We start from the raw sequence: 21,205 nt of genomic DNA, 5'->3' as shown, positions 1-21,205 counted from the left end.
TTATTTCAAAGGAAGAATTTTATTCACCAAACTCTGTTATATCAAACACTGGCGACACTGCTAGTGGCGCAAGAACATACAGCAAGTACCGAAGCCTTGTTTCAAATAGTCGCCATGCTTATCTCTAACATGGAAGCGGCGGTGGCTGATGTGAAACACCTATCATTGCGCGTCTTTCCTCACTCTCAATTCCAGAACTTTTGGATCCAACGTCCTACTGCGCGCTAACCCTATGAACTAAGTGCGCTTTCCATTGGCGAGAACTGCCCGGCCAGAATGAGGTGCGCCATTTTTAAGGTCGGGATCTACGAATTCTTCGAAATTGCATTATCGGAGAAATGTAAGAGCCATTTTGAAGAAATTCGAAGAACTGGCTAATAACCAAGCCTTCAAATTGGAGAAATACGCCCGCAAAATAACCGGTGTGGCCGGCCAGCTCTGACAGATGGAGAGCACCCTAACTTAACATACGGACTGTTCTACAGTTCTGTATTAAGTCTAGCTTTGAGCCAATCGTTTCACCATCTCACCAATGATCATGGAGAAATCGTCTTAATTCCACCGACACAATCATTTGCGCACACTTTGTTGTAGAACATCAAAACGGGCCAATCACCGAAGCGCCTGACTTTTGGGCCAATCACAGTCGATCTTCAATTGCGTCACTGTCCGTTTACAGCTCATCCCTACCTCGTAGCCTGCGCAGCTGGCGGTATTGTCCGCGTGCGAGTACAAAGATTTGGCGGCGAAGAAAGCGGCGTAAGCCAAGGGAACGATACGGCGAAAAAATGGATTTCAAATCGCCTTTTCCAAATTCCCCTCGCGGCTGCGCTGCTTGTTCGCCCAATTTTTGCCTTTCGTCCAACATTCCACCAGCTACGAAGGCTATTTTCCTCAATATTCGCGGTGTCCAGTACTGATTCTTTTGCCGCGCTCTTGCGTCATTTGAATAAATCCTCAAGTTAATCTTTACGTAACTTCCAAGACTTTCCTGAACAGTCACCGTCAGTTTTTGCAGAGGGGGGGATCCTCCACAATGAGACTGAATAGCCGGTTGGGCGAGAGCGTCACGTAGCATCCCCCCTTATCAGGGAACGCGAAGACAAACAAAGAAAAACGTCAGCTCGGGTCGGCAATGATCGTTGCAATCATAACTCCACGACTGAGACGCTCCCACAACACCTCAAACAATGTAAACTGACTTGAAATCAACCAGCGTCGATTCCTATTCCATCACAGTTTTATCAATGTTTTACTTTTATTTGCATTTTAAAATATTTGCCGTATTGATTCATCCTATACAGTGCTCCATCGATTAGTCTGATCCGTTTCGGATTTTTTCGTCTCTTCCTTGGCTTTTCTTCTTCCTCCTCGTCGCTTTCATCCACTTCGTTCCTTGCCTCAGTCTCCCACGGTTCAGTTTTCTGTAAAATGGAATAAAGAGGTAAATTCAGTGGAAATCCTTGTGATCCATCAGCAGATACCTTGCCTCAGCTTTTTTTAGCATGAAAAGTCTAGAAGCATAACTGCTTTCCCCTGGATAGGCTGTCTGTTCGTCGCAGGAACCTCTCTCCCGGGGCCCACCCCCTGCAATCCTAGCATATTCCTAGTAGGTTTCCCCAACATTATGCCAATGCTCTTTCATACAGTGGAGATGTGGTGGAGTAGTGGTTACCCCGTCAGAATAAGGTTGAAAGATCGGGGGGGGGGGGGGGGGGCTCAATAAATTCCTACGTCTTAAAGTGGAGGGGAGGCTTATCAGAGAAGGGAGCTCAACCGAGAATTTTCGGGATTGTAAAGAAAGCGCAATAGGGCAGCTTTAAATTGAGAATCGCAGCAAAACACAAGCTCTAACCAATCACAATAGACGCAAACTGCAAAATAAACCAATCAAAACTTGCGGCAAATACAAGTACATGGCATCAAGCATTGGAAACACGTGCGAGCAAGTCACGATTGTAAACTGGAACTTAAGCAAATGGGAAATTACTTTTGACACCCATATCACGACAAAATGGCTAATTTCTTGGCTACATCAAAAGTAAAATTGAATCCTATACTTAGACTGAGAAAACAGACGACGTTTTTCGCAGTCAGTGGTGGTCGGGCAAAATGTCTGATTTCTAAAAAGACTCAGCATACAGCTTTGGTAGAGGGCACCAACTACCAACTGTGTAGACAGTGAGTACGCAGCACTGGTCCCTGTAGCAAGGGACAACCAGTAGCACTGCTATACCGCCTCTGGATGATGCAGGATATTGAAAATAAATTGCCATTTTTCACCCAGTTGGCAGCATTTAAATAGAATGAATAATATTTTGAAGTGTTATACTGTTCAAGAATAATAAATTGGACCACTTCACATGTGGATTTTTAACTCACAAAGCAAACACTTATAACTCACCCATGCTTCGTGATAAAGCACTGTAAGCAAATACATGGCGTGATCTCTGTTCTGTTTCCTTGTGGGACATCTAAACAACCCAACAACAACAGAACATATTTGGCAATATTCTGATTAACAAAAAAACGCACCAATTATACGAAAAAAACTAACAACAAAGAAACAAACAGACAGAGTGGAAAACCTGACTTAAGGGTTTCTCTTATTTATTACATGAATTATCCCTGATCAAGCAGCCATTTTAAAAATCACTGCTTTCTGTTTTGTCAGGATCTCAAAACACACGTAAACAGTAAAAGCATTCAGCCAATGGCCTTGTACTTTCACAAGTCGTCTTGGGTTTGGAAACCCTGTTTAAAAACATGCATTCATTACTAAAAAATCACCACAGATACTTTCTGAACAAACAATGTTACAATATTATATTTTCTATGGGGTCCTTTGCGTGAAATCTTCCTGTTCCTTCCTATAAACCAAATTCCCTCAAGACAGAGCCTTTTATTTCAGTTACGGTATTCACAGTACAAGATCTTGATATCACTAGTAACATTTATTAGACTTCTAAATGTCTCTTGATAACACCAAAACAAAAGTCACAGAATGTGTGAGTCAGCTTGCAGGGGTGGAACCGTTTTACAATAGTGAAAGCAGTTTTTTCATACCTCACAAGGGTCAAAATTCACTGATAGTTTGGTACAGCTTAGTGAGTTAAAATCTAAATAGACCATAGTTTGAATTACACTGGAATGTCTTTTCCAGCACAAAAAATTAAAAAAAAAAAAATCACAGGGGAAATAGCTAGTTGTCAAAATGTGTTCCCCTTAAGGGTAAGAATAAATTAAAGACATAAGACCTGTCAATACTCTTCTCGGAAGTGGGGTGTTGCTGGCCTAAGTGTGCTGCCACTGCAGGGCGTTGTTGTGTTTTGTTGTTGTTGGACTAGGTTGCACCTCATAGTTTCAGAGAAGCGAGGCCTTAATATGGTCACATAATGGGAGTCACCAGTCACGCCAATCGCCGAGCCGTGTCCCCCAAGTTAATGCTAAAGGCATCTAGTGGTCCTAACTTTTAACTAGCAAATTTCATTAAAACTTATGTGTCTGGGTACTCTAAACCAGTGACATTAACCATCCTTTTCAGAGGTTTTGTTCACTTGAACGAAACAAGGCCTGAAGAGCAAATTCAAAATCTTTCTCTCCTATAACACATTTCTATGAGAATGATGTATTATTCTAGAAAGTGACGCAGGCATACTCGGAAAAAAGAAATCCGAGTGCTCCTATCAGGGGTCGAACCTAAGACCTTCCGATTACTAGTTCGGATGCTCTACCACTGAGCTACAGGAGACTCGTGGGAGCTAAGGCCATTAAACTAGGTTCATGGGACAAACATCCTGCATACTGCTAGGATTTGAATGTCGAACGTGTGGTATATGAAAGAAATGTGATGGTATATTTCCAGCCTGGTGAATGAATGAGAATTATGTATTATTCTAGAAAGTGATGCAGCCATACTCAGATAAACGAAATCCGAGTGCTCCTATCAGGAGTTGAACCTAAGACCTTCCGATTACTAGTTTGGATGCTCTGCCAGTGAGCTACAGGGGACTTGTGGGAGCTAAGGCCATTAAACTAAGTTCATGGGACAAACATCCTGCATACTGCTAGGATTTGAATGTCACTTTCTAGAATAATACATCATTCTCATTCATTCACCAGGCTGGAAATATACCATCACATTTCTTTCATACAACACATTTCTAGTGAGGATACCCTCTTTCAATCCCCTACCAGAACAAAACCCATAAGAAGGGAGATCTGTGACTGTCAAACAATTTATGATGCTAACTTTACCGGTCTGTTATAATGGTGAGCTCATCAGTGTCTGCATTGTAGCGAGGCCCCACAAGGGTAATCAACTTCTTCCTGGCATGATCATCCAAAACCAGATCCTTTACGTAAACCTAAATTATGTTAAGGAAAAAGTAAAGATGTAGATTAAGCCTGCCAACTGACCCTCAAGGCTGTAGAAAATGAACTTTCTATTTTTTTTCGTGTGGTTTACTTGGCAATACAGTACCTGAAGTTTTACTTTCCTTGATCCTGGATGGTATAGTGAGGGTCCAGCAAACAGGTAATTTCTAGTTGTGATTCGTAGTGGAACGGATGAAAGGTCAAGTGAGGGTGGCCACTCATTACAAAGAGCTAAAATAACAAGGAAAAGAAAATGTAAGAGAAACAAACACAACCAATTAAAACATACCAAGTGCATATGGACTTTGCATGTCAGTAGTAGCAGTAGCAGTAGCAGTAGTAGTGGCAGTAGTAGTAGTAGTAGTAGTAGCAGTAGCAGTAGTAGTAGTAGTAGAAGTAACAGTAGCAGTAGTAGTAGCAGTAGCAATAGCAGTAGTGGTGGTGATAGTAATAGAAGTAGTAGAAGCAGCAGCAGTAGTAATAGTAGTGGCAGTAGCAGTAGAAACTTAGCAGTAGTAGTAGCAGCAGCAGCAGCAGTAGTAGTAGTAGTAGTAGTAGTAGTAGTAGTAGTAGTAGTAGCGGTAGCGGTAGCAGTAGCAGTAGCAGTAGCAGTAGCAGTAGCAGTAGTAGTAGCAGTAGCAGTAGCAGTAGCAGTAGCAGTAGTAGCAGCAGCAGTAGTAGTAGTAGTAGTAGTAGTAGTAGTAGTAGTAGTAGTAGTAGTAGTAGCGGTAGCAGTAGCGGTAGCAGTAGCAGTAGCAGTAGCAGTAGCAGTAGTAGTAGCAGTAGCAGTAGTAGTGGCAGTAGTAGTAGTAGTAGTAGTAGCAGTAGCAGTAGTAGTAGTAGTAGAAGTAACAGTAGCAGTAGTAGTAGCAGTAGCAGTAGCAGTAGCAGTAGCAGTAGTGGTGGTGATAGTAATAGAAGTAGTAGAAGCAGCAGCAGTAGAAGCAGCAGTTGTAGTGGTGGTGTTGCCTTTCAGATGGGGTTTCAGGTTCATTATACATGGTACTCACACTTCAATGCTTCACAATGCCTTTCAATAGCAGGAGGACTGAGATGAAAAAAGTTTGGTATCTAGAAAGAAAAAAAAATCCTGATACAAAAACTGTATTCTAAAGTTCTAACAAGAAAAGACAATAGAACATAAGCTGCTCAAATAATAACTTGAGAAATTAAATGGGGTATATGTAATTTAGGCGAGGTTAAACTCAAGACAATGCTGGCCAGCTGTCTACTCCCTTAATTTAGGCAGGGCGACCCAAGGGTTTTGCAGAGCCCCATTAAATTTACAGCTCCCCAGTTGATGACAACCATTTCTGCTCGTGTTGTGCCGCGTGTACAGTCGCAAAAAAAAGCTTTCCCCCGTCCCTCCCCTTCCTCTGGGTAAGTATTGGTAAGTATTCAATATTCCACTGAGTATTCAGTGTGACGGTGCCTGGGTGGTTGCCGCTCACAGGGTTGTCATGGTTACCCTTTGCCCATGCTTGCGGCTCCCCCACAGACCTTACAGGCACCTTCTCCACACTCATCTATTGGTGATGTGTTTAAGGTTTGAACAAAAAACAACAACAACAACAACAAAAAAACATCCTAACCGTATATTTTTTTTAAAGTGACTCTTAAAGAAATGCATCTTGGGCATCCCTTTCTTTTTTTTTTTTGTATGGCTAAGGCAAGTGGCTGACATAAGAAGTGCTCTGATTGGCTACGAGCAAGATCAGAGCAGGGCATTATTCACCTGTACTTCCCACAGGCCAATTACAGATTATGCAAATAAGGGTTATTGTTTTAGATGTGGCTAAATGTAATTTAGGCAAAGTTAAAATCGAGGCAAGTGCTGGTCAGCGGTGCCCGCATGGCTGGGACATGCGGGGCGGCCAACCTACTTTGCAGGGGCCCCTGGGTTCTTACAGCTCACATGTTTGTGCCAATTCATTTCGCATCTGTTCACTTGCCGGAGCTTGTGCTGTCGAGGTTTGTTGCTTCTTTTTTGTCCAGTTTTTCTCGTTTTACGTCTTCGTTATGTCCCGAAACACTCACAATAGTTTACAGGCTCGGCTTTTCCCTGGCGACGTGTCATATATGGCGGATGGCTCGTCGAGTAGTCAATGTGAAACGTCTCTGCCTTCCACGCCAGCTAGTGCGACTTTGGCGGCTTCAGCGGCGCCCACTTTATCGCCCGAGATGATTTCCCTGATTACCCAAACGGTTCGAGCGGCCATGGTGGCCGAAAAACCTGCATCCGAACAAGTTCAAGCAGTACCAAGTGCTGTGTCAACCGCGAGTGCTGGGGGCGTTCCTGCCTCAAATTCCTTGGATACTTCGGCTGCAAGTTTCTTGGCATCTGGCAATGCAATTCCTCTTAGACAGCTGTTACAAGGCAGGCCATCTTCTTGTGTTGTTGCCCCTTCGTTCGTGCAAATGTTCGCTGCGCCCGTCATGTCGCTTGCGCCCTCGTTTACTCCGCCAAGCAATGTGATTCACCAGGCTTCGGCGCTCGCCACTCAACCTGCTTCGCTCCTGGATCAGTCGTTTGTGGTCGGGCCAGGTTTTTCTCCTGTTCCAGCGAAGCTAGTTGCTCAGATCGTGGGCGGCAAATACGTGGATTTAAGTGATCTCCTGGCTTCCAACCTTCAACAACGAGAGCCCGAACCTCAACTTATGTTTGATGGCCGACTCCTTTTGACCTCGCAACCGAAAAGGCAGCACCCTCGCATCGAGGACATTGCCAGCTGGATGGAAGCGTTTTCCATCTTTTCCCTCATGCTATCTTCCCACTTTGCCCACCGTTGGAAAGATTTACACAATACAAGCTCCTCATTTTGCGCACTCATCACCATTTTAGCGGTAAGGCGTGGCTGAACTATGACCGAGCGTTCCGTGAACATGCGGCCACGACAAAGTTGACCGATTGGTCGTGCATGAATGTGCAGCTGTTTAACTTCCACGCAGCTGGCTCTTTGACCCGTGGACCGTCATATGCCCAACCAGCTGAGGCTTCTGAGCCATCCGGTTCCTCATTCTCCAGTAAGCTGTGCAAGTCATGGAACAGGGGGCGGTGCACGGCCCCAGTCAACCCCTGTCGCTACGCGCATAGCTGCAGTCTGTGCTCGGGTTCTCATCGCGCTAACGCATGCCATGATAGCGCCGAGAAAGCTGATCGAGGGGATGCCAAGCGTCGCGGCAGCTCGCCCACCCTTAGCCATGCCTCAAGCAAGGCCCGGCGTGCCTAATGTACTCTTCTAGCTTTGCAATTTTTTTTCTTGCCCCAGTTTTTTCCACGCAGCTGTGCTTTATTATCGTTTCTCCGATGGCAGGGGACTTTAGTTTGCCATCATGGCAGTTTACCTTGATTTTAGGTTACTTGCTTCCTATTGCTTGATTTTTCACCATCTCGCTAGCTACGTGTGTCTCCGACTTGTATTTCGATAGAGCCAACACTCGCAACTGTGCTTGTGGCGTTTAGGGCCTTTGTTGGGCATCTCTACCTCATTGTATAGGGTGATTGCCAATAAAAGTTTTTATTCTCGGTTATTTATCTGGATATACATATGTTTTTCTCGTTGGGGTTTGCGTCTCCTAAGCATGTGCATTTTTTCCTTCTAGTGCCTTCGTGCTTCCCGCCTATCACGGTTATAAGTCCTTTGAACGCCTCAGGGTTTGCTCGGGAGTTGACAGCTCACCCCCAGCCACAGCAGGTGTCTTATGTCCTCAATGGCCTCTGGAACGGCTTTAGACTCGGGTTCCAGCCCCTTCGGAAGCTGTCCTCTGCCCGAAAGAACAAACTTTCAGCGTTCCAGCACCCAAAAATTATAGATGACTACTTGGCCAATGAGGTTGCCTTTCATAGGGTAGCGGGCCCCTTTTCACATCCCCCCTTCCCTAATTTGCATGTAAGCAGTTTTGGAGTTATCCCCAAGAAGGGCCAACCTGAGAAATGGCGCTTAATTGTGGACCTATCGTCTCCGAGCGGCAGTAGTGTTAACGATGGCATTGACCCGGAGAAATTTGCTATGCATTACGTTAAAGTGGATCAAATAATTCAAATGGTGGCTAAGTATGGCCCTGGGGCCATGATGGCAAAATTTGACGTCGAGGCCGCTTATCGCAACATTGCTATCCACCCTGCTGATCGTTACCTACTAGGCCTGAAGTGGCGAGGGCAATATTATGTGGACTTAACCCTACCTTTCGGCCTTCACTCGGCTCCGTCTATCTTTAGCGCAGTCGCGGACATGGTGGAATGGATCCTACTGAATTTACATGGTGTTTCAGATCTAATGCACTACCTGGATGACTTTATTACCGCCGGCCCCCCAGGGACACAGCAGTGTGCCCTTAACTTCATACGGCCTTATCCGTCAGTGGATCGCTTGGCTTGCCGCTTCACCCAGGCAAATGTGAGGGTCCCACTACTCGTATGGTGGTGTTGGGTATTGAGCTCGACTCAGAACAGCAGGCCACTCGGCTACCAGCCGAGAAGCTGGAGGCCCCAAGTGAGCTGATCCATTCATGGCGGTCCCGCAGATGGTGTACCAGGCGGCAGTTAGAGTCCCTCATAGGCCATCTACACCATGCCGCAAAAGTTGTTTGGCCAGGCCGCACCTTCTTGAGGCACATGATTGACCTTCTTTGCTGCTTCCGCAAACGTGACCACTCAATCAGGCTAAACACGGAATTCCATCTAGATCTCCTTTGGTGGCACGAATTCCTTTCCGCTTGGCATGGAGTCAGCTTCTGGCTTTTCCCCGGGCTTTCAGCCGCTAGGAACGTGGAAGTCACCTCAGACGCTGCTGGATCCCTCGGTTATGGGGCTTACCTTGGGAATGAGTGGTTCAGTGGTGCTTGGGGCCCATCCCAGGTCCCAGAGTCCATTGCGTACAAAGAGCTGTTACCTGTAGTTGTCTCATCATGCGTCTGGGGCCACCAATGGTTCAGGAAACATGTTCTCTTTCGGTCTGACAATGAGGCAGTGGTTTTCGTCCTTCAGTCCAGGACCTCTAAGGTCCCCTCGCTAATGAGGCTTTTGCGTAAGCTGCTTTCATCAGCAGCCAGTTTCAATTTTACCTTTACCTCGCAACATGTCCCCGGCATTCATAACCACATTACTGACGCCCTTTCTCGCTTTCGTTGGCAGGAGTTCAGACGGTTAGCTCCACAGGCCTTGCCATCTCCAGTTCCAATTCCCCAAAGCCTACTGGACGAATTGACCCTTCCAGCCTAGAAGACCAGTGCCGTGAGTTCCTGATTAAGGGCCTGGCTTCATCTACCTGAAACTCCTAAGCTTCAAGACAGAGAAAGTTTCACGACTTCTGCCATCAGTTGGGCAAGATTCACTCATCTGGCTCTCCATGCCCAGCTGACGAGTGGACCCTGTGCTTGTTTGCCACATTCCTGGCCAGGTCAGTGCAGCACACCACCATTAAGCTTTACCTATCCGCAGTGCGGTCCTTACACATCGAACACGGCTTCGCAGATCCTCTCCTCAACTGCCTGCGACTCCAACGGGTTTTGCGGGGGATCAAACGCTCCCAAGGTGGCCCCTCCACTTCGATGTTACAGATAACAGATAGCATCATGCTGGTCATCTTTAAGTCATTGGACTTGAACATCCCAGACCACCGCATGCAATTTGGCCTATTTTGGCTTTCTCCGTTCTGCAGAGTTCACGGTTCCGAACCTTTCCAGTTTTTCTCTCGACACCCATCTGGGGATGCCCGATATCGCGTTTGACTCGGTGGTTGCTCCCACCTGCCTGAGGGTTAGGATTAATGCGTCCAAGACGGACCCATTCCGCAAGGGGTGCTTTCTACACATTGGTCAAGGCTCCTATCCTCTGTGTGCGATCCAAGCATTGGCGGCGTATCTAGCTATCCGGGGAAGTGCACAGGGCCCTCTATTTTTACTTTGCGATGGTCGTCCCTTGTCACAGGCACTTTTGACCGACTGGCATAGCCGCATATTGTCATCCTCGGGAGTCCAAGGCAATTTTTCCAGCCACAGTTCCCGCATCGGCGCGGCCACGGTCGCAGCTCGAAATGAGGTCCCAGAACATCTCATTCAGGCTCTGGGCCGCTGGTCAAGCAACTCCTATCAATTGTACATCAGAACTCCAACAGAGTCGTTAGCTACGCTATCTAAGCAGCTCGCAAGTTAAGCTTCGCCTGCGTCGTTCCCCTGGCCATCGGGTCAGGTTCTTTACGCCCCACGCCCCCACCCCCTTCTGCCGGCAAGGGCGTGTGGTGGGGGTTCGACGGGCCTGCTTGCGCTTACCCTTCGTTCCTTGTAGCTGCCGCCTCTGCTCTCAGCAGTCCTGCTTTGGGGGGTCCGTGGTTCAGTGCTGCCATCAACTGGAGCTGTGACACATGGCCTACTGGCGGCAAGTTGTCGTTTTTTCAAAATCCCTTTCCTCTACCGTTTCCAGTCTTGAGTGACGCCTAATGGTGCTTGTCATAGTTGTCCTGGCGGGTACTGTCCGTAGTCAACAGTTGCGTTTCCGCTTTCCTGGAGTGGTACGTATGGCTTACTGTCTCTGCCCGTTACGCTTGTATGGCTTGGGGGGTCAGGTGCTTGGAAGAATTGGTGGGTTCAGGTCCCCCCTCTCCCTGTTCGCGGGTCCTTCGCCTTCCAAGCACTTGGAGTGCGAGGTCTGGGTCGTTGCCGCTCACAGGGTTGCCATGGTTTCGCACCCCGCTTAGCTCACTTCACCTGTGGCACCACCGGTCTTTCAGGCACCAACCCCCAAGCTCATCCACTAAGGATGAGTTTAAATGTGGCTAAATGTAATTTAGGCAAAGTTAAAATCGAGGCAAGTGCTGGTCAGCGGTGCCCGCATGGCTGGGACATGTGGAGCGGCCACCCTACTTTGCAGGGGCCCCTGGGTTCTTACAGCTCACATGTTTGTGCCAATTCATTTCGCATCTGTTCACTTGCCGGAGCTTGTGCTGTCGAAGTTTGTTGCTCCCAGTCCCTCCCACCCTTTGGTAAGTATGGTTTGTGGTGCATGTGGTAAGTATTTTTATTTGCATACTCTGTTTTATCTCCACTGATCTTATCAGTGTGACGGTGCCGGGTGGTTGCCGCTCACAGGGTTGCCATGGTTTTGCACCTCGCTTAGCTCACTTCTTCTGTGGCACCACCGGTCTTTCAGGCACCAACCCCCAAGCTCATCCACTAACGATGAGTTTAACCACAAGTGTAGCTTACAGCTGTCCTGACAGCCATAATGAACAACAAACAAGGAATAAATATGAAGACTGCGACCTTCAGACAAATTTGGTAATGCAGCACTACCAGACAGATACATGTAAGTTGGGAAATGTAAACAGAATTACATGCTTGATGTACAAAGTTAATCTTGTGTTTGAACTTTTCTCATTGGACCTGGTTTGGGGGAGGTGGTGAAGAAAGGTCCCTCATTATTTTCAAATTAGCAGTCGTACAGACTATCAGATCTGTGAAGTGTCTCACCTATTTTAAGAGATTCAGGGCAAAAAACTTTTCTGTCATTTCACTCGTCCATCGGACAACTGCTTTCCAGATTTTGGTTGTCCAAACACAAAATCCACTTGTCCAAAAAATGATCCAAATGTTTTATTAGTAAATTTACTACCAAAACAATAACCAGTATAGTTACACGTACTTAGAATTCTGTCACTTTATTTACAAGTTCAATAAAAGTGTTAGTACTATGATTACTGATTAAGATTGCTATCCCTTAGACATGTGTTTAGTTTACCGTGATAAATAACTCCGTACATCATGGGTTGGGAATTTAGGATATGTACTAAGCTTGCCTAACCGGTAAACGTTTGTATGTGGTTTTACGGACCAAGAAGAAATATCAAACTAATCAAAGCTATAAACGTAACAACGAAATAGACCTAACAACTTGTGATCAGTTTCCTACTTCTTACAAAGAGTAGCTGGAATCACGCACGTCGTTTAGAAATTTGTTTCTCTCATGATTTGCAATCGCGGAAATGAAAGCCTTGCATGCCGTAGGATTTCTGTAGTGTTGGCCAATGTTTAAGCCATTTTTCTCCTGAAGAATGCACAAATTTGAAAATTTTGTTATGGCGAGTTTTTCCTTCGCTATGAAATGCACTGTGTTAAACAGTTTTTCAAGTCTCTCCTGAGATTCTTTGTTGATCTTCCTGTTCATTCTTACCAATGGTGCCTGCTCTGGTCTAGTCTCGTTTTTCGCTCTTTCAAAACAAAAGTAGTGGTATCGGGATATTGTGTCTAATCTGGCTTTCACGACGAAAACCAGTCCACGATGAACCGTCAATACCCAGAAAAAGGCGCCTACTTTTGTGACAAACGGAGGAATATTTACGGCAAACTTTACAAAACATTTCATTTTTGGCTTCGTCAAATTCAACCCATGGAAATTCTTTCTTCCAGGCTTGCTTGAATTTACGAACATGAGATTCTTTGTACTTCTTTTTCTTCATTGTTGTGGAGATGTTTTCCTCATTTGATGGAGATGGTCTCTTATTGTTTTCCTTGCGCTCAATTTTCCAAAGGTCGAGCAGAGTCATTGTGATCTACTTAAGGCTGGTTTCCATATGATCGCGGATCGCAGATCGCAGATCGCAATAAGGTCTGCGATCGTCTGCGACCGTCTGCGATCATATGGAAACATACTTCTGCGATCGTCTGCGATCCTGCGATCATGATCGCAGACGATCGCAGAAGATAGAACATAAAGGCTGGTCTCCATATGATCGCGGATCGCAGATCGCAGATCGCAATAAGGTCTGCGATCGTCTGCGATCATATGGAAACATACTTCTGCGATCGTCTGCGATCCTGCGATCGTGATCGCAGACGATCGCAGAAGATAGAACCATGTTCTATCTCCTGCGATCGTCTGCGATCCCCTGCGATCAATTGCCATTGTGCGATCATATGGAAATCAAAGTTTTGCGATCTGCGATCGAAACGCATCCCATAATATTTCGGGTTCTCTCCCACGATTCAACGCTCGTGTGTTTGATGGTAGGAACGGTCTAAGTAGCAACAATCATTTCGTTGTCATTTGGAGGAATTTATGGAGGAAGTTGCTCGTTATGAATGTGTTTACAATCGCGGCAGAAAAGATTTTAAAGACAAGAACAAAAGGCCAACTGTTGGGACCAAATCGGGCAGAAGTTTTATTTATCGGCCGGGGAAGCGGAGGCCAGATTTCGCAACATAAGAACTGCGTACGGTCGTTATCGAATCCAAAACCGATGTTTTCGACGGTTTTAGAGCTGACGACGACTCGCTTCATGACAAAAAGAAGAAGTATATTTGCTTGCGGCAAAATTTCTGCTCTTCCACGTTCGCGATGTTGTTTGCTTTTCAGCCTACACGCGCGTGTATATTTGACATTTCCGCTCACCAAAACGTATGGCTACGGTCGGCTCTACGATCGTTGCAATTATATGGAAACAGCCTTTTTTGCGATCGTCTGCGATTGTTTGCGATCTGCGATCGTCTGCGATCGACTGCGATTATATGGAAACCAGCCTTTAGATAGAACATGGTTCTATCTTCTGCGATCGTCTGCGATCACGATCGCAGGATCGCAGACGATCGCAGAAGTGTTTCCATATGATCGCAGACGATCGCAGACCTTATTGCGATCTGCGATCCGCGATCATATGGAAACCAGCCTTTAAAGACTGACACAGATTTCACGCTCTTTTGAGCCGAAACAAGCGTGCACGTACACAGCAAGTATTTCACAGAGAAACAAACACTTTAACAAGATGTCACTTCTCAGCATTTTATTCATTAGAAAGCTGAATGAAAAAATATTACCATGGTAAAAAATTGTTTTACTCGTCCTGTCGGACAAGTGCTTCATGAGTTTTAGTTGTCCGAATCAAAAACTACTCGTCTCGGACGAGCGGACGAGTGAAAGTTTTTTGCCCTGGAGATTATAGCCAATAGGCACAAAAATTATTGGAGTAAGTTCCCATGTGTAATTATTACACATGGTAACTCACCAGTCATACTATTAGTAAACTATTAGGGAGAAATATAAACTAAGAAGTAAGAACCCCATTTTCCTTCTTATGCATGTAATAAAGAGTGGTCATTCCAGCTTACTTAACATCATTACTGTATATCTGTTGCTTATAAGAAACGAGGAAACTTCAAAGCTGGAACTTCACCACATACAATATAACATACCTTCATAAGCTCTAAATTGCCCATGGCTCTCATTGGCAGACCAAATCCAGGCTTGTTGTGCTTGATGCGCCCCATTCTAAAGAAAATAGGGATGACTGCTGGGTGGTAAGATTTGGCTCCAGAGTATACTGACGGCCAATCTGTGACTCCTGCTGCCATGTTCGCACCTCTGTCAGGGTGCTGTTAATTAAAACAGTAAAAGTAAGCTGGGTTAGTTTGTACTTCTCAGTTCAGTCAAAGAGGTTTTTAATTGAAGATCCTTTGCTCAGCTACAATTATTAATAAATTATTTCTCTGAGATTATGTCAATGGTCCTCTAGCCTGTTTCTCGAAAGTCACAAAATCAAACCGAGCCCTAGACCATTTGTTAGCACGAAGTTCCTACATGTTAGTATGGATCCAATTTGCATTGATTTTGAAAGCAAGATTTTATTTAAAGTGTTTACATAATTTAATAATAAAAAATATTATACATCATTTTAAATTCTGCAGTTCCAGAAAAAAATCCATACCCACCCCATGGAAGGTCATCAGAAATTCCTATGGGGGAAGGGGGTCTTAAAAGTCAAAATGTTAGAAGCCAAGTATGAAGCTACCTGGGGGGATTTGGGGGGGGGGGGGGTACAAAGCCAAAAACTTTCTGTGGGGGGAGTATGGATATTTTCTGGGACTACACATTGTAGTTTTCATTGAAAATTGGCACCAATCAATTAAAAAAATAATTGGATTAATTAAGAAACTTATTGGGTCTGGTATGCTATCATGGCTTTCAAGAAACAGGTCTTTCATCCCTTTGGGATTCTCCCCTAAATCTGCCACTGTTAACCTATGTGTTTTTGGTTACAGGCACTGGTAATGTATCTACCTTATTGGTACTTAATTTCACAATGTTGGCGAGGGCATTAAATTTCACGATTCAAGCATTCTCAACTTCATTTTATTTTTCAAAAACACTCAACTTTTTAAAATTTCTAGATAAACTGGAACAAGCAAAACACATATTTGAAAATTAACTTATTAAATTAATGTCATTTCACAACAAAAGATACAAAATGGAACTTACCAGTAAAACCAGTTAATAATTTGTGTATTTGTCGATACATATCCTGTAATACGTTGTTGTTATTACATTATTACATGTTACGGTAATCATTTTTTTCTGTGATTTGAATTTTCTCTATGGGTATTAAGTTTCATTTGCGGGTCTTTAAATTCACGACTTTTTTACAATCACGGAAAACGTGAAATTAAGGACCCGTGAAATTAAGTTCCAGTAAGGTATATACCACACATATCACATAGTCTCATGGTGATTTACAATGTTATTCTTCAGTGTGAGGTGAGATCAGATGTCAGCATGTAAAGGCACCAGTGGAAGCCACTATCCCGGCCCAATACATGTAATTGATGCAATTCTCCTGAAATCAGAGATAGAGATTGACCACCACACTGGGGACTACATGCCCTACTCCGTTTGTGTAAATAATCATTAATTTTGTAATTTTTTAACAGAAGCAAATTGCTTACGCATAAACAAGCAAAAATTATAGTAAAAAGCTGACGTTTCGGCATTACCAAGGCTAACTTAATTAATTAATTAATTTTTCAAGCTTAAACTGATATATTTTGCATCCCACATAATTTGTAATTTTGTAATTGACACTAAAAAGCCCTCTTGGGGACTTGCCCATTAAAGTTGCATTGTATTGTACTTTCAACACTCACTTGAAAAATTTATTCAAGACCTAATAACAGGTGTGTAACCTGACGCACACCATTAAGTTTAATTAAGCTCTAATTTGGAAAGAATTCCATACATATTGTTATGTATTTTAATACTTATTAGAATTTATATTATGGCTTTAAATTATCCCCGAAGAATGCAAGGTTACCCCCAATTTTCTTTTTGGATTTCAATAGCCACCACTAAGATCGTCTTTTCCCACATAGCGATAAACCACAGAAAAATGTTTCTGTATTAGAAGGCGCCATCCTTATCACAACCCTGTTGAGAGGAAACTATAGCAATCAATAAGCACCTACCCATGCCATCCAATGTCGTATGCTCTTCTGTTTTTGTTCATTTTCTGTTCTTTTTTCTTTGGCTAAAAACAAAAATCAAAGGCATCTGTGAGCCAACTTGTGAATGCAGAAGTAAATAGTGGCAAGGTATAAAACATTTTTTGCATTGTGTTTGTTTGGCCCAGGACTCGAAATATAAGCCATAAAGGCTTAATAAGGAGCCTCACTGGCATTTTATTCTGCATCCTAGGCCACTTCAAGTAGATTTTTAGCCCTTGCCATCAGCAAGATTGCGCTCCTTGAATAGTTTTGGATTTTTTAAGACAGTTTTAATTTTGAAAATTGTTTGGAGCCTTTGGAATGGTTGGCTTTTTTGAAAGCCAAAAGATAAAAAAAAAAGAAAAAAAAAACAAGAAAAAGGATTTTCTCTGTTACCTCAGGAATCAAACCGGGGACCCTTTGCACCTCAGTCAGCGAGCTACGCCGCTAGACAACGATGCCCACGACTTCTGAAGCAGAGATTGCTTTTTGTATTTATAAGTGTTGAGGGTTTTGAATTATCTCGCACCTGTGGCGCTACGATTTTAACGGTCACATTACTTCGGACTTCTTTATTGTGCTTTATAAAGTGCCTGGAATCATGCTGTTTGCATAATTATGTTCATGCTTGTGTTGGCGAAAAAGTCACACATTCTTCGCTTAAAGCTTTAATTTCATTACCATCGCTGAAAAACCTGAAATACAGCTATAATTACCATAATTTTCTGTTGATGACAAAACCACTAAACTTTGGTTATCTTCAGTGATCAAAACAATTCAAAAAGTATTAAGTACTTGGTTTCTGTTGTAATCATCACAGGAGCTGTGTTCACCCCATGGAGCTTTTGTATGTGATCATGCCTACCACTCAAGCACTCTGTTTCATATCAGTAAATGTTACAGTGAAGGACAGTTTCCTTGCACTTAATACACAGGCTCACCTCATGACCTACAATCTTGGACAGAATAAAATGAAAAATTAAAACCCCCCTCCCCCCAAATTCAATGATGAATCCGCGCGCAAAGCAAAACGCGCCATTTTTCCATCATTGAAATGGGGGGGAGGGGTGGTCTTAATTTTTCATTTGATCTGTCCAAGATTGTCAGCCGGCTTTAAGCATGACAAAACAAAGGGAGTGACTAATTAGTAGATTATTTGTGAACACATTTATCGGGCTATATCAACTGTGTCTGACGCAGTCACGCGCGTCACAACCTGAAGGCGGTGTCTGTGTTAAGGTATTACAAGTGCGATATTTTGATAACAGAGAGTAAATAAAATACGCAATTGTTTGCACAACTTTCCAAAAAGCACTGAAAAATCCTCAGACAACATGCCCTCGAGAAAAAGAATATCGGAAGAAACAAAGGCTTCAATCAGAGTCCTAAAGATGACTACAAATCTCACATTAAATGAGGTCGCCGAACGCTTTCAGGTCTCGACAGCAAGTGTTCACCGCGTAACGAGCTCAAAATACAAGGAAGTACACGAGAGCAGGAGACATTTGAGCGGCAGAAAGAAAAAGCTTACTCCTGAACACGAAGCGTTGATTCTTAGAACCATTGAAGAGTTAAGAGAGCAAGAGGGTTCATTTTCTTCGCGGCGCCTGATGGAGCGGACAGGAATTCGTCATGTCACTGATCGAACGGTTTGGCGTTTGTTAAATAGAAACGGGTACTTCTTCCTGCAGGCTCGTAAAAAGGGACTAATTAGTCAAAGCGACAAAGAGAGAAGAGTAGAATTTGCTAGACGGATGCAATCAAATTACCCTCAGAGTGTCTGGACGGACACTATCGCGTTTTACTTAGATGGGGTCTCGTTTATTTACAAGACCAACCCCATGGACCAAGCCCGAGCACCCAAAGGGAGAGTATGGCGAAAAAAATCCGAAGGTTTAAACCAAGGGTGTTTGGCTAAGGGAAGTAAAGTCGGAACAGGAGGTAAAGTTGCCAGGATGATGGTAGCAATAACTCACGGTGGAGGAGCAATAATTTGTGAGATACGAAAAAATGGATGCAAAATATTTTGCATCGTTTATTGACCAACACTTTAACACCATGTTTGAACGATCTGCCAAGGGATTGACTCACCTCTGGCTGCAAGACGGTGATCCTAGCCAAAACAGTAAAACAGCCCGTGAAGCTATGGCTCGTTGTCATTGCGAACTATTAAAAATACCGCCGCGAAGTCCCGATTTAAATCCTATTGAGAACATTTTTAACATTGCTTCCAAAAAGTTGGAAAAAGATGCCCTGAACGAAGGCATCATACATGTGTCGTATGAAGAATTCTGTGATAGAGTGCAGAGAACAATCAGTGGTATTTCTCAGGAGTTGATTGATAAAACTATCCAGTCTATGAGTGGTCGCATCACCGGCATAATACAAAACAACGGAGAACGACTAAAATATTAACTCCTTGGGTCACAGTACTCACTGACCGGCCATCGCCTACTGGAACTATGTTTCTGGAATGATACTTCAACCGTTTTATTGACGGTTTACGATGTATTTTGCACGGTTTATGGCTGCTTTTGAACGGTTTCAAACGGTTTTGGACGATTCCGGCTATCAGTAAAATATATTTGATTCAAGTCTTTCATTTGTCTCTCACTGCAACGAAACCGTGGTAAATCGTGGAAAATCGTTGCTAACAGTTTGTAAACCGTGCCAATAGAGACTTTCAAATAATGAAATCGTTGTAAGTTCTTAAGAATTGAAAAATATCAATAAAATGAAGTGTTTACAGTCTTGCTTCAAGGTCTTCAGTGTAAACAAAGACAGTTTTAGAACTTTAAATTCACAAGAACTTGAATGTGTAGACGCAATAGCACATGGGTTCAGAGCGTGTATTGCGTACAGTGTGCTGAACGTATATGATACCGCTTTCTAGACTTTTCTTCTTTTCTTTTTTCTAGTTTTCCACCAGTCTAGTCAACAGCTGCCAGCCAGTTGATTTACACGGGCTTTCGCCCATAAGCACAAAAAAAAAAAAAAAAGAAAGAAAGAAAAAGAAAATGGTTTTCCATCTCATGTACGAGAGCCTCTCTTTTCTTTTATTCATTAACATGAATTCACTCCCCAGTACCTTCATAATACCACTGGAATGTAATGTTACAATGTAGCTTGAATTGAGTACAAGCGTGTTCTGTCAGGCGCCTTTTCAGTTTTCCACTTCTTTATTTGTCTTGCAAAAATTTTTTAACACTAAGGCTGCAATAACTCAGCCTAATGCGACAATAGTCATGACACACAACTATGCCTATTCCATCTCCATATTAATAGAATACACACGACACACACTTTATCAAGATTTCCTTTTAAATACAGTACTTATGTGATGTTTTCATTTCCACACAGGACCACTGTTTTCGTGTGGTTGAGTTTCTTTGCGCTATGTTTAGTTTTAAAAGCGTGATTGCAGGTTTCATCTTATAGTATTTGACCTATGAAGCAACTGGTAACGTCAGTGTGAATGTCGGACAATCTTGGACAGAATAAAATGAAAAATTAAACCCGCCCTCCCCCCAAATTCAATGATGAATCCGCGCGCAAAGCAAAACGCGCCATTTTTCCATCATTGAAATGGGGGGGAGGGGTGGTCTTAATTTTTCATTTGATCTGTCCAAGATTGTAGCCCCCTTAATCTTGTTAGTTAAGAAAAGCATTTAGCAGCCTGCACTCTGTAAAAACGTTTGTCTTACCTCACACCCAGAACAATTGCTGACATAGTTGCTCAGCCATTGTTCTATTCTAAGATAAGACGCCAATGTCTTAAAGTCGGGTAAGATTTTGTTTTTTTCATAGTTAGTAGAGGAGACTGGGTCTCCTCTATAGCTACTAACTACGTTTTTTCAGCAGTGCATATTAATTTCAGATGACTGGATGAATGGACAAAGGGATGCTTGCTATCATAAATCGTCTACATGCCTGAATAATTTCAAAGTAAAAGCTTAATTTAACGCCTTAAATTTCTGTGATTTAAACTTAAGTTTGCTAGTAAAAGTTCATAGTTAAGACTTAAGTTCAAAATTCGTGCAGTTTTCTTTAGCTTACCTTCCCTTTTGTTTCTCATCATGAACGCCGCCGTTTTTCCCACGTTAGAATATAGACGATGACATACATTTCTCAAGAAACTCAGCTGGTATGCAATTATTTTTGGATCGCGACTCAACGGCAGAGAAGTATTCAACAACCGACTGCCACTGGCGGCGGCCATGTTGGATCACTTGGTGCTCGACCCATTCCTTCGCACGTGGACAGGCTCCCACCAATGGGTTATTGGTCACCATAAAATTTCAAGTGATATGTCTGCAATAATTTTTACTTACCGAGTTCGAGGTCCGTACTGTAAGTTACGGACCGAGTTTTCCCCGTTGATTTATGGCCCAAGCGCGGAGTGCGCGGGCCATCATGAATCAACGAGAAGAAACGACGATCCGTAACTTACATTACTTGCAAAAAATTTCGGATGATTAGTTAATTTCGGACAAAAATAGTGTCCGAAAATAAAACCATCCGAAATTTTTAAGAGTCCGAAATTTTTACAGTATAAAATAAAACTTTAAAAGTACTTTCTGAGCGA

The 21,205-nt window shown here is 43.5% G+C and overlaps 1 protein-coding gene and 2 pseudogenes across 1 annotated transcript; 2 read left to right on the top strand and 1 right to left on the bottom strand.

Moving 5' to 3' along the window:
• LOC146470047 (small ribosomal subunit protein mS35-like) lies at window positions 1-21,023 on the bottom strand. The gene is made up of 8 exons (XM_085122154.1): window positions 20,677-21,023; window positions 16,603-16,664; window positions 14,560-14,739; window positions 5,388-5,448; window positions 4,484-4,608; window positions 4,258-4,367; window positions 2,405-2,474; window positions 1-1,424 (listed from the first exon to the last, which is right to left on the bottom strand). Exons 1-8 carry the CDS (start codon window positions 20,837-20,839, stop codon window positions 1,245-1,247), a joined length of 951 nt encoding a protein of 316 aa, XP_084978280.1. The 5' UTR covers window positions 20,840-21,023; the 3' UTR covers window positions 1-1,244.
• LOC146470049 (uncharacterized) lies at window positions 6,457-8,748 on the top strand (annotated as a pseudogene).
• LOC146470048 (uncharacterized) lies at window positions 8,795-11,396 on the top strand (annotated as a pseudogene).
• Window positions 21,024-21,205: the final 182 nt, after the last annotated feature.

Source organism: Pavona decussata, unplaced genomic scaffold (genome assembly GCF_977016875.1).
Source record: "Pavona decussata unplaced genomic scaffold, jaPavDecu1.1 SCAFFOLD_114, whole genome shotgun sequence".
Taxonomy (NCBI): domain Eukaryota; kingdom Metazoa; phylum Cnidaria; class Anthozoa; order Scleractinia; family Agariciidae; genus Pavona; species Pavona decussata.
The sequence above is the reverse complement of the archived record's forward strand: the minus strand, read 5'-3'. Positions and strand labels throughout refer to the sequence as shown.

Bases quoted from the DNA above. Each gene is read 5' to 3' on its own strand.
- LOC146470047 (XM_085122154.1), bottom strand. From the start codon at position 20,839: ATGGCCGCCGCCAGTGGCAGTCGGTTGTTGAATACTTCTCTGCCGTTG. The intron at 14,740-16,602 runs GTAGGTGCTTAT...TTTAATTAACAG, and splicing joins TACGACATTGGATGGCATGG to CACCCTGACAGAGGTGCGAA. The intron at 2,475-4,257 runs GTAAAGTTAGCA...TGGGTTGTTTAG, and splicing joins CTCACCATTATAACAGACCG to ATGTCCCACAAGGAAACAGA.